At 31.5% G+C, this 13514-nt stretch overlaps 2 protein-coding genes across 3 annotated transcripts; both read right to left on the reverse strand.

Annotated features, from left to right (window-relative positions):
- Positions 1-3254: 3254 nt before the first annotated feature.
- LOC111919615 (40S ribosomal protein S7) lies at positions 3255-4975 on the reverse strand. Of its 2 annotated transcripts, none has more exons than XM_023915177.3 (6): positions 4837-4975; positions 4227-4319; positions 4065-4138; positions 3856-3979; positions 3603-3785; positions 3255-3531 (listed from the first exon to the last, which is right to left on the reverse strand). In XM_023915177.3, exons 2-6 carry the CDS (start codon positions 4299-4301, stop codon positions 3412-3414), a joined length of 576 nt encoding a protein of 191 aa, XP_023770945.1. In that variant the 5' UTR covers positions 4302-4319; positions 4837-4975; the 3' UTR covers positions 3255-3411. The 2 variants fall into 2 exon arrangements, with proteins under 2 accessions (XP_023770945.1, XP_023770946.1); XM_023915178.3 differs by having other exon boundaries at positions 4841-4902.
- A 2626-nt stretch (positions 4976-7601) lies between these two features.
- LOC111919613 (mannose-6-phosphate isomerase 1) lies at positions 7602-10884 on the reverse strand. The gene is made up of 5 exons (XM_023915176.3): positions 10375-10884; positions 9533-9700; positions 9285-9464; positions 8872-9138; positions 7602-8035 (listed from the first exon to the last, which is right to left on the reverse strand). The coding sequence occupies exons 1-5, from the start codon at positions 10678-10680 to the stop codon at positions 7697-7699; spliced, it is 1260 nt and encodes a 419-aa protein (XP_023770944.1). The 5' UTR covers positions 10681-10884; the 3' UTR covers positions 7602-7696.
- Positions 10885-13514: the final 2630 nt, after the last annotated feature.

Consider the following 13514-nt stretch of genomic DNA (forward strand, 5'->3'; position numbering starts at 1 on the left):
ATTCTCAGCTCATTCAAGGTAAAAAGCTGGAACCTTAACCATCTATCTCTTAGATTTTGATATGGGGCTATTTCTACCCTTTTTATGAGTATAGAGAAGCAAAAATCGAATTTTGTGGGTGTGCTTAGAGTTGCACTTCAGATCTAAGGGTATTGGGGGTCTTTATGGCATAAAGGTGCCAACTTTGTTGCCATAAACACCCCATGCATCTTGTAGACCTCCTTTTATGGCTTTTTGAGCCAAAGACCCCATGCATGTACATCAAGTTTGTAGCTTTAGGTATAAAATGGACCCTAAGAGGCCAGATCTATGGTTTTGATGCGTGAAGACCCATTATAATCGACTGTATAGTTTTGGACAAAGAGGGACTCAATGAGTCGTTCATGGGACTCGGCGAGTCAGGGTGTATTTCCACCAAAACCTTTCTGTTTATGGACCAACTGTTAAGATCGAAGGTTTCCCAGTTGCTTAGGTTCACTAGGTTCCTGGAAATCATAGGACTCAGCGAGTGTATGGACAGACTCGGCGAGTTCAAGGCAATGTCCCAGCCACATGAAGACGGACTCGACGAGTTCAAGGGGAACTCGACGAGTCATAGACTGAACACCTTCTTATGGATGAAGATAACCTCAGTGAGTTCAAGGACGAACTCGACGAGTCGGTTGAAGATAGTCTGATGTGTTGTTAAAGGCGAACTCGTCGAGCTCTTACTAGACTCGACGAGTAGGGATGGAATTATGGCATTTTGTGGATATGGGGACTCGACGAGTTGGATGGCCAACTCGACGAGTCGAGTCAACCAGAGGGTTGACTTTGACCAAAAGTTGGCTTTGACCAAGGATTTGACTTTGGCTTTGACTTGGATTTGAGTGACTCTTGTAAGGATTATGAGTATGATTTGATAACTTAGAAGAGTTGTTGTGTAGGGATTGAGGGGTTGGGGAGAGTCGATTTTCACACCGAGGACAGTGCAGACACTACACGACGTTGAGGTGAGTTACCGTTCAGTAGAAGTGGGTCTAAGGCACCAAGGTCGACCCACTAGTAGTTGATTACAGTTGAGATGATTGTCTTTGTGATAATTGTCTAGTTTGCTATTGATGAGTTCTATGTGTCAGTATGATATGTTCTATGTGATAAAGGTAGGAGGAGGGGAATAGTCTCCAGATTCGGTCGTTAGGATCGAAGGGTAGGTCGGACACCCCAGATATGTCTGACAACATGTTTATGATATGTTATTATGTGATAGTAGTAGGGGTGAAATAGTCCCCTTGATCGGGTGAGATAGACCGGAGGGTAGGCAGGCACCCCAGAATGGCCTGACTCGGGTAGGTCAGCACCCCAAAATGGCTTGAAATGGGTAGGTTAGCACCCCATAATGGTTTGACATGGGTAGGTCAGGCACCCCAGAATTGCCCGACAGGATGTATGATTGTATGGTATGTGGTATGATGGGGGAACTCACTAAGCTTCGTGCTTACAGTTTTTAGTTTTGGTTTCAGGTACCTCTTCAGCTAAGGGGAAGGAGCCAGCAGTGTAGCAACGCATCGCACACATATGATTTCTGCTTTGAAACCCTAGGATTGTACTTTGGTATTTTACTATTTGATGATATGGTTTTTGAGACTTGTGATTTGTGACTTGATGTTTGAAATGATAACAACGATGTTTTCCGTAAACTGTTTTCATAAGTAATATAATTAAGCAAAAAAATTTGGGTCTCAATTTTGGGATGTTACAAAATGTTTGGAGATGAAAATGGTGGATGACCTTCTAAAAGAAATAAGTCTAATAAAAGTCCACAAGTTTCACAACCTAATGAACCTGGGGGTGGGATTTGGTTTAGATCCGAAAAACCCGAAAGCCAAAATCGAATCGGAATCGATTCCGGACCAAACCAAATTGTGAATTTGGTTTTTGGTTCGAGTTTCGGTCTCATGAAGTTTAGACCAAACCGAACTAAAAAACCGAATTTCATAAACTAATTAATTAAAAACTATATTATACATTTTATATACTAAATAAAAATATTAAATAATTAATATAAATTATAAATTAAAAATCATTTTAGCCTTACTCTTTTACCAATGTAGGGTTCACTTAATCACTTTTCACAACCCAATCCCTCACGAAAGTCCAATCGTCAATTCCTCATTTGACATTCCCACTCGTTCAAATTTCACCCTCACGTTATCACGACTCATGCAATTGATGATGACGCTCTCCAAGAATGTTGGAAGGCTACAATCGAAGACATTGTCGGTAGTCTAGCAGTGACAACATTTGATTAAAGGACCTTATCAACCAATGGGACATGATTTTCAATCAAAAAACCCATAAAGAAGGTGAGACATTTTGTTGTGAAATAGTTTGAAGTATCGTTATAGTATAATATTAAAAAAGACAAAGCATATTGTTTGTGTTACTACTTATTTGGAGACATGGTAGAGGAACAAGACGGAAAAGATGCATTTGTAATGAGAAAAAAAAAATAAAAAAATAAAAAATAAATCATTGTGGAACATTTAAGTAATATTGAAAGTTTTCATCAAAAGACACAACAAAAGTATGATTTGCTATTGAGAAAAAAAAAATAAAACAATCTATTAGTTAAATCTTTCATAACTTGAGTACACTAATTATGAAATTCAATTACATGCTACAATTCGTAGTTATAGATTTTTATCGAAATATACATTACCATTTCATAATCAAAGTCAAATAAATCTGCTAACAGAGGACTTGAAGTTATATGTTAAACTAGTTATATGTTTAACTAGATAACATAATAAGATCATTTATAACATTACATTAGAAAATCTCCAAAAAACGAAAAGTTGATTTCTCCAACAATTTAAAAAGATATTGTCAAATGTTTTTCAAAAAAGATAATCAAGTTTGTTTATGATGAAATTGGTATAAATATATTAGGCATATTAGTTTACAATTCTTGGAATGTTTCCAAAAAAGAACAAATAGCTATAGTTTTGAAGTTTTGAGATATGTTAGATAGACATAGGATTGGATTTTAAAAAGTTCATAGAATAAGTGCTTTAATCACAGTTTCTTCTAAATTCTTACTGATAAGTTTTTTAGCACAATTAACACACCACTAGAACCTTATAGCAATGTCACTTCTTTTAGATTTTTTTACATAAAAGTAGCCATTAAACAAATGATACCTTAATTTTTATCAAGAAAGGCTCTCATCTTCAAAAGACGAAATGCAAGTTCAACAACCAAAACATCACCAATAACTTAAGCCAAACAAACTAAATAGAAAACTTTCAATCAAAAACAGTATTTTCCTACAAAGAAAATAAGCATAATCTGATTCTTTTAAGTTGAAACTTCAGACATTAAAAAAGACAACAAAAATGAAACCATGAAATAACACAAATTCATACTTTTTTAAGCCTCTGTGATTGGATACTCAAACACAACATCTTTTCCACAAAGCTTCCTGTAAACACCCGCAAATGTCTCCAACTTGTACTCTGTGTCATTTCTTGCCTTTGGATCCAAATAAATCTAAAAAACAACCACAAAACATTTAAAGTTATTGAAACATTACCCAAAAAACAATTAATTAATTATATTACCTTGATGATTTTGGATCCATCAATTCTGTATCTGATACGTTTTCCAACAATCTCAGCTGGATAAACAATGTCTTCCAGCATGGCATCATGGACAGCTGTCAAAGTACGTGAACGTGGCCTTGTAGCTGCTGAACCCTTCTTTGGTGGAGGCACCATTCTTCTTGTTGCAATCAGAACAACATCCTGAAATTTATTTAAATTATTAAATCCAGTTTAAATTGATTCAAGAAACTCAAAAAAATAAAAACTTTACCTTTCCACTGAACTTCTTTTCAAGCTCTCTCACAAGCTTCAGATGAATCTTGCGAAAGCCTTTCCTCAATCTGTATGGAACATGAATCACTACAGCCTTGCGATTTGTAGACACATCAATTTGGCTGAAAAAAGGGTGAAAGATAAACTATAATTAATCGATTATGATTAAAAAAAATGTATTGGAATTGTGGGGAGTGGTGTGCTTACGTGGCAGTGTTGATGTAGAGGTCTTTCAAGTCACTCTTGAGGTCTTGGTTTGCGTTCTCCAAGTCAAACAATGCCTAAAAGTTGGAAAAGATTGAAGAGATTATTCGAGAAAAGAAGAAAAGTGATTGGATTGAAACTTTGAAAGAGTGAATTATGAATTACCTGAGCAACAGATTCCTCGAATTCAGTGGGCTCAACATCCTTGTCCTTCTGAATCTTCTTCCTTGAAGTATACATTTTCAGGGATCTGAGTAACTGAGAAAAGGAATTAAACAAATTAGATGACAATAATGTGACGTTGTATATTGATAATCATATATCCGAGTAAAATCCTTTAACATGTGATCATTATAAGAACAAAGCTCAAGGATTTAGGTTATAAACGGCTTGAAACTAAACTCGTAGACGTTTAATTTGGGTATCGGATCGATAAAGAGTATAAGCTAACAATTAAGATACGATTTCACCATAAACGTTTCACCAGCATTGAGGATGAAAACAAAAATCGTTAAACACTTAAACAGTCACAGCTATACTACAAAAATTCCTGTGTAAAGAAATAATTCCGTCGAAATCATCAACACGGTGTTAAGAACAGATTCAGATCGAAACTACAAACTACTCAAGTGTGATAAAATTAAAGTATACAACGCTGAACAACTAACGATTGCAGAAAAAACGATTAATCTACGCAACTGTCAATCACTAATATAAAACCAGTACAAAATCTACTAAATTTTTGGAAAGAAACCACGAATAAGAGAAGACGCACCTACAATGGAAAACTCCGGCAGCTGTGAATGTAACCTCTGATGCTAGGAGTCGGCTCAGAGAAATGAAAACCCTAACTCTATTATAATGCTATTTCAACAAGTATAATTTGGGCTGGGCTTTAAAGAACTGGTATAGGCCCATTTGGTTGTAGACTAGTGTCTATTGGGTTGGGTCGATTATTTATGAATTGGATACAAAGAGTTTGGGATTTGGGCTACTTTAATTCGTATATTTAACAAAAATTAATATATATGATTAAAAATTAATATATATGATTAGAATTGGGCCCTTGAACCGGGATTTGGTTTGTTTGATCTCCTATGACCAAAATGTTTCGGTTTTCGGTTTAAACGTTTATCAAATTGGTTATAGATGAGGCCGAAGAAAAGCAACTATGGGTCGGGCCAATGAAAATATGTTTTTTATTAAATATAATGTTTTTAGTTGTTTTAAAACATGTTTTTTTTATTATAAAATACAAAAATGTAAGAAATTTAAAAGTCATTGTCTTCGATCTTAACATCTTTGTTGTTTTAGTTGCTTTTATTATCTTTCAGTCTTATTGTGGTCTAGGTTTTGTTCTTTTTAGTGACACAACTCTACCATTAATTATTGGTTGTTTTGTCTTATCTTAATGAAATGATATTGAGATGTCATATAGTCATTTAGTGTGAAATTATAGATTCTATGAATTTGTAAAAAATCTTATAGGTTCAATTCATCTTTCATTTCATCATCTCCAAAAAAAAGTGATAGCCTTCGGCTAATAATTAATTTTGTAGTGACACATTTATGATGATATGTGTGGAATTGTAAAGATCAAGTAAACATGAGGAATACAAAAAAAAATTAAATATGTTTAAGCTCCTATTAGATCTAGTAATCTATTACAAAGTGGGTCTTGCAATAATTCTTTCACTAGTTTAATCTTTCAAATGAGTCTTATATAAAATGGGAGCTACTCACTTCCTATTTATTGGAAATGTTAAACTCATTACATATCACAAAATGATAAGCCACATCTAATGAGAACTTTGCACCCTTAACATTTTTCCCCTCGATGTTAGGATTAGAGTCTCGTCTTTAATTTCCAAAAAATGATAGAGGTATATTTAATGTTTATTTTTGTTCGGCAAGAATTGGGCCCTTGAACGAGGCCTGGGTTTACTTGCTCTCTTATGACCAAAATGTTTCGGGCTTCGGTTTAAACGTTTATCAAATTGGTCGATGAGGCCGAAGAAAAGTAATTATAGGTCGGGGCTAGGAAAACATGTATTTTTTTTAATGTAACGTTTTATAACCAACTGAAAAGAAATTCATATTATTAGGTTATAAAGTAAGAAAAGCTAAGAAATTTAAAAGTTATTGTCTTCATTCTTATCATCTTTGTTGTTTTAGTTGCTTTTATCACCGTTCGGTCTTATGGTGGTGTAGGTTTTGTTCTTTTTAGTGAAAACTCTACCATTAATTATGGATGGTTTTGTCTTTATCTTCATGAAATGATGTTGGGATGTCATGTTGTCATTCAGTGTGAAATTATGAATTCTATGCAGGAATTCTATGAGGCTGAAAAATTCTTATAGGCTTCAATTCGTCTTTCATGTCACTAACTCCAAAAAGAATGATATCTTTAGGCTAATAACTAATTTATGATGTATATTGGGGTTAAATACAAAATTATTTCCAGACATTTGGCAAGTAGACTTGCTCAGGTGGTATATTGAACAGTTAGCTTTCATGAAGAGTTGTCGAATTCTTGATGGCCCTTTAATGGTTAATAAGATAGTTGATTGGTACAAAAAAAATGTTGTTGATAAAGATTTATGACTCCTTATGTTGGGAGTACTTGGATGAGATGTTACTTTTTTCGGGGGTTTGGGGTTTTGGTAAAGAGGGCAAATAGGTTTGGTGGATTTAAGCTTGCTTATGGTCAATTAGGTCGTATGTGTTGTTTAATGACAACCATTGGTAAGATTTCCAACCTGAAAGAGGCTTGATAGAAGGAGAACCAATGTTTTTTTTCGTTATGGAAGGTCATCATGTGGTCATTGAAGATGTTATAGTTGTGAGTCGAAAAGGTGGGGAATGGTGATTTGATCATTTTCATGCCTTTTTTATGTGAATGATATGCTTTTCTTGGGAGAGTGGTCAAGCGAAGACTTATCTAACAGGGTTTGGATGTTAATTTATTTTTACTTGGTTTATGGCCTTAAATTGAACATTAGCAAATCAAATCTTTATGGTGTTGGTGCTTCATTCGATAAAGTCGGTAATTTATGGGTCTTACAAGTAGCAAAAGTTGGGAAACTTCATTTCCTTTCTTTAGGCATTTCGATGGAGTGAATATGGCCATGGTGCAAAGGTTGGAAAAAGATTATTGACAATTTTCAAAAAAAAGTTATCGGAAACCCATAATTATTTCCATATGTAGTACATGGTTCATTTATTTGGATATTACTTTGCCTAATGTAAACATGGTTCAAGATTTGTTTGATTGGGTGGATTCATTTCGGTTATCTCGATCTAGAAAAAAGCCAAAAAGGAGTCCTCAAACTCTTCAAATGGTGGGGTGTATCTTCTTGTGGTGTTGTTTTTCCGAAGGCTTCAAAAGTGATACTCAAAGAAGTGATTCTATTTTTTATTCAATTGTCAATCATTTGTATAATTGGTTTGTTTATAGTCGTACACTACTTTCTTGGTTAACTAAACTTCATGTCTTCAAAATCCAGCCAATACAATTCATTTGTAATACACAAGTCTTGATACGATGTATAATCTCATTTATTTCATTTAATATAACTTTTGTAATTATCAAACCATATACAAAACATGAGTCATTACTATATCACATAATAACGTTATATCATCGGTGTTGTGTTCATAAGAACCTTATTATTGACTCCAGCTCTATACAACTCCACCTTTGATTCGGTACTCACACAAACCTCAGTTCCAGCCGGTGCAAATAACGCGGAACCTTCCGACACTGATACTGACACTGATTCTTCCGATGATGATGTCAGCATTGATCCTTCTCCTGATATAACCACAAAAACTGCGGGCCCCGGGACAGCTGGAAAAACAACCGTCGCTCCTTCGGTCAACACACACCGGTCAACCTCAAACTCTTCAAATGGTGGCGTGTATCTTCTTGTATATGGATTTAAAGGCACCCCTTTCAAGATTTCAGGTAACCCCTGATAGATTTAATTTAAAACATAAAATTATTATTTTTTTTTTTTTTATTGTTATTTTTAGTATTTGTCTAGATGGAAAATTAAGAAAAACCATATTTTGGTGCAGTTTAAGTGTTTAAAAACACCAAGACCATCTTCTCAACCCATTACACTTTTTTTTTTTTTTCTAACTTTTGATGATTTTCAGAATAACCCTTGTATTTATTAGTTTTTTACAAATTGGACCCAGATACTTTTATCACAAGAACTTTATGAATTACATTATTAAAAAGGTATAACCAATTCAATATAAATAATATTTTATTGTGTAGAATCAAACCATAAAACTTTCACACATTTTTCCATAGAAATGTTTTCAAATTATCCGTTTTTTCCTGTTATATCAAATTTCACAAGTAATTTTTTAATTATTTTTTATATCGATATTTTCCAAATTAACCAATATTACAAGAACTTTATAAATTGTAATGTTAGAGAAGTATAACCAATTTAATATACATAATACTTTATTTTTTCAATCAAACCATAAAAATAAAAATTTCACACGTTCTTCATAGTAATTTTCCAAATTAACCATTTTGTCCTGTTATATCACATTTCACCAGTAATTTTTTTTTTCTTTTTTGTATCGAAAATTTTCCAAATTAACCAAAACCGGTTAATTTGGGGGAAAAAATATCTGAAACTTTTATGGCTTGATTAGAAAAAAGACAGTATAAATGATTGTTAAACAGAAAAAATTCCCAAAATACAATGGTTTTTAATTTTTTACATGACATGACCATTTGTGAATTACCCAAAATACCCTTGAAGAAATATAGGGATTGTGAAGTAACCTGGTTATAAGTGAGCATGGAGCAAAGTATTTTTACGTCCATATACTTTGGAGTAAGGCCAGCACGAACAACGTTGTCAGAAGCAGCCATGCATTCGACACACTCACCGGTTAAATAGGCGTGGGGCTCATTTGCTCCGATGTATAAAGCTTCACCGGGGTTTAATTTTAAATGGTTAAAAAGTAAGGCGGCTAAAACCCCAACATCATTAGGGTATTGTTTCTCAAGCTTCAACACCAATTCTTCTTTACTACTTAACTGCCTTATCTAATAATAATAAACAAAAAAAATAAAATCATTTGTAAGTAAAACCACATCAATTTAATATAAGTACTCACCATTTATACTGCAAAAAAATTTCAGATTTAAAAAAAAAATGTTAAAAACGAGAATGATGATTAAATAAATCATACCTCCTTTTCCATATTTAGACGAGTAATTAATCTTGACAATGTTGTGGAAATTGTCTCTCGATCAATTGACATGAGTTTTGTAAAAATTGACCAAAGAACTCGATCTTCTTTCACATCCCGATTTTCATTCCCAATCACTTCATTGATTTCTGGAACACTTTTAAGCACAAGATCAAGTTCCTATAAAGTTTAAAGGAAAATTATGAGAAAGTAAATCATAAAACGAATAAAAAAAATTAAAATTTTACCTCAGAACTAATGAACCCACATAAGGCTTCAAATTCAGTTAATGCTAAAGCCATTTCAGGCTTATGATTTGCATCTTTATACATATTTGGTTGCAGTTTATGAAGGATTCCTGCTAATTCTTTATCTGGATGAGCTTGAATTGATAATGATCGACCCACTGAAAGAACCTGATACACGTGTACAGTGGATTTCTATTAATAGTAAGGCAACAAATATATATAACCCAAATAAGGAAAGTAAAAATTAGTGAAATTGGAAACTGCAATTCTACACGTTATCATAATTGATCATTCTTCTACACGATTCTTAGCTGGAGGTGAGCTGTGGATATCTATTTGTTACAGATTTTCTAAAATTAGGTTTCAAAGATTCAAGATTTTGGAAAGCTTGTTGCAGATGAATGTGAGAAGCCATTTTTGACCATTTTATAGATTATTAAACTGATTTCGTAAAAGGGTATTCGATTATAGACCACTTTGTTAATCGTTATCAATCTTACAAGCAATCATTCAAAAAATTGATTGTAAATTGGGAGTAAGTAAGCATAAAAAGGAAGAAAAGGCGTCAAATTTGATCATGGAATCATAGAAATGATGTGATTGCAATTTGTAAGTGTTCTATAGAAGAATAAGAGTCGTTCGCTGTATAAATGCACAAATTATAGAATCCTAATGTCGTAATTGTAGGTTTTTATCATTAATAAACAAGAATTGACTGAAAAATTTCATGTTCCCTTTCGTGATTTTATGAAATTCAAATACGTTGATTCCATAAACAACAGATACAATTAGAAATTTATCAGAAAAACAACATGAAGGAGTAAGGGATTAAAATTAATTACCTTTAACAAGAACGGAAGATCACGTCCCCACTTCTGAACAACAACATCACCCAAAACCTTAGGGTTTTGCAAAATCCAGTTCTTCAAACTCACATTATCAGTCTCTTCAACAAACGAGGGTCCAGAAACATGAGTACCAATCCAAAACTCAGCGTAATGCTTGTTTTCCTCAATTTGACCCCCACAATTCCTTTCAAACAGCCTAGCAACCCTCGAATCGTAGCCAATTCGACCCCAATCGTAGTTTTGAACAGAACATTTGAGCTTCACAAGGTGTTTTTCGGGGTTGTCTCCGTTAACCTCCATCGTTCGTTTCTGGAGATGGAAAGATTGTTGTAGATATGAAGAAATGGGGAGGTGTAACCGCTTTTTAAAGAGAAGTAGAGAGAGGGAAAAGTAGAACTAAGAATGTCAATGTATGTGCGTTTCCATGAATGACGGTGGCATTTTGGAGTTTTGAAGTCATCGTTTTCTTGGGAGTACCAAAGAGATTTGCATTGGAAGACTCATCTACAAGTCTACAAGAATGGTTGAGATATTTGCTGAAATCATCTTTTAGGTTTACCACCATAACCAAATTTGCACCTCCTAGATTGGGTTTTGACATAAATGGATTATAAGTTTTTTAGTATAAAGGGGGTTAAGCAAAAATGTTTGGATTTGTTTAAAATCTTAATGATTGTTTGATATATATTTTAACTTGGGTTGATAAGAGGTTAGATTTGATTTTCAGAATCAAAGGTTAAAATATCTGGTCCAGTCTTATAATCTTTTATACGTATAATTGTGTATAACTTAGTCAAATCTAATTTTATCAGCAACTATTAAATAACCCCTAAAAGACAATAATATAATTGATTGATTTGAAGTTGTTTGTTTGATACTTTGATTTGAAATGACCAAAAGTTATATATATATATATATACTTATTTAATGATGTTCTTATTATATAATGATGTTCTTATTATATATGTAAATTGTTGACCAAAAGTTATATTTATATATTATTTACAAAGAAAATATAGTTGATATGATATATTTGATAAATTAAGGGTTAAAACGTGGGTAATATGTAAATTGGTTTTTTATTAATAATAAATATTTTTATAAATTAAAAAGAACAACTCATTAAAAACTATTTATTTAAGTTGATAAATATTTTTTATATTATAAAACACTTATTAATATGACAAACTATGATAAATTAATAAACGCTTAATAATCTGGTAACGCCGTTAAGTAATTAAGTTTTGATTTCATAAATCATAGTTTGTTGTATTCAAATGTCAACTTTAAACAATTGTGCATTGGATTTTTTTTTTTTTTTTTTTTTTTTTTTTGTTTTGTATATTGAAGTATTCAATTTTGAGAGTTTGATAAAAACTCACTTTAGTTTACTTTTTATATTTTAAGAGTGAAACAATCAAACTGAAAGAATCATGTAGGAATTTGTGGAAAAAATGTCATTGAGGTTAAATGTGGACATGACCGTGTTTTACGTTAAACAAATGATTGTTTCATTATTCAACTATGGTTTTTCATGTTTATAATATGATAAATTAAAAATATATGGTATTTTGTTAAAATTAGTTGGTATTTGAAAATTGAAAGCCAAGACTAGCTTTTATTTGTTTAAAAGAATTCAACAAAAATAATTTAAATTTTTTGAAAAATATAAAATGACATAAAACATAAAATAAAAACCTAAAAGCTTCTGAATATGAAGTTTGTTATTTAAAACATGAAGTTTTAAACTAAATACAAGCTTTGTTATTTAAAATAAAAGTTTTAAACTCATACTATCGCATAAAGTTTAAAAATATATGGTATTTTGTTAAAATTAGTTGGTATTTGAAAATTGAAAGCCAAGACTAGCTTTTATTTGTTTAAAAGATTTCAACAAAAATAATTTAATTTTTTTGAAAAATATAAAATGACATAAAACATAAAATAAAAACCTAAAAGCTTCTGAATATGAAGTTTGTTATTTAAAACATGAAATTTTAAACTAAATACGAGCTTTGTTATTTAAAATAAAAGTTTTAAATTCATACTATCGCATAAAGCTTGCTCTTTAAATTTGGATTCTCTTAAAAACGAACAACTTCTATAATCTATTAAAAACTTGTTGCCTAACATTATATAGTAATTAATATGCTATTTTTATATTATTTTTTGCATTTTAATTGCAAGTGAGGATATGCAATATTATGTTGCTACAAAAATAATCTTCTTTCGAATATGTTTCTTCAGTTTTATTTATTAACATGGGCGGATCTAGTATATAGCATGGGGTCGTATGTGCTACTCCTTAAAATTTCCCTTCAAATTTGAATTTAGTGAACAAAAATCAATTACAAATCCATCACAAAGTCTAATAGGTGTGAATATAATGTAGATTCTTTAGTTTAGTAACGATTTTGTGATAGATCCTGTCGTCGAAAATGAATTTTTTCTAATAGTTCAATCCCTAAAAAAATTGTACAACCCTTGATTTTTTTTCTGGATTTACCGTTGTTAAATATGCCCCGATGAAATTTATAATTATAATCATTTTGTCAAATATTGCAAAATTATTTATTATTGAATTTAAGTTACAATGAATAATTTTGTTGGTTCAACGAGATAATAATGTTTTGAGAGATTCAAATTAACTCTAATAGATAGACATTTTTTTTTTTTGGCACGTGTCACTTTTACATTAACTTTGACACATTTCATCTTTTTAGTATTTTTTAATAAATATTTTTTCCATTTGTCAATTTCTTATTTTTTTTATCTTTTTTTAATTAACAAATCAAATTTACACATCAATTAATAGATGCTTTAATTAAAAGTAGTCAATAAATTACAATATTAGTACTTATATATTGTATTTAATATGTTTCCTTTTAGATTCAGATTTTAAATTTTAAATTTCAAATTTAAATAAATTTTTATTTAAACGTTCATATATAATTTTTGTTTTACCCAACCCGTATAATATACGGGTCTTACAGCTAGTAATCTTTCAAAACATAATTATCTTGTTGAAAAATAATCTCGAACTAGTATTATGATATAGTATTTGCATGGCGTTTTGATGTTTTGCTTTCAAGCATGCTTACTATGGTTTTAGAAATTAAAATAAAAAATTACTT

This window comes from Lactuca sativa, chromosome 3 (genome assembly GCF_002870075.4).
Source record: "Lactuca sativa cultivar Salinas chromosome 3, Lsat_Salinas_v11, whole genome shotgun sequence".
Taxonomy (NCBI): domain Eukaryota; kingdom Viridiplantae; phylum Streptophyta; class Magnoliopsida; order Asterales; family Asteraceae; genus Lactuca; species Lactuca sativa.

Excerpts from the sequence above, each read along its gene's own strand:
- LOC111919615 (XM_023915177.3), bottom strand. The coding sequence starts at position 4,301 with ATGTATACTTCAAGGAAGAAGATTCAGAAGGACAAGGATGTTGAGCCC. Across the intron at positions 4,139-4,226 it reads TCGAGGAATCTGTTGCTCAG|GCATTGTTTGACTTGGAGAA; the intron begins GTAATTCATAAT and ends TCCAACTTTTAG. Across the intron at positions 3,786-3,855 it reads AAAAGAAGTTCAGTGGAAAG|GATGTTGTTCTGATTGCAAC; the intron begins GTAAAGTTTTTA and ends AATAAATTTCAG.
- LOC111919613 (XM_023915176.3), bottom strand. The coding sequence starts at position 10,680 with ATGGAGGTTAACGGAGACAACCCCGAAAAACACCTTGTGAAGCTCAAA. Across the intron at positions 9,465-9,532 it reads GTGGGTTCATTAGTTCTGAG|GAACTTGATCTTGTGCTTAA; the intron begins GTAAAATTTTAA and ends TAAACTTTATAG. Across the intron at positions 8,036-8,871 it reads CCATGCTCACTTATAACCAG|GGGTTACCTGAAATCTTGAA; the intron begins GTTACTTCACAA and ends TAAATCTATCAG.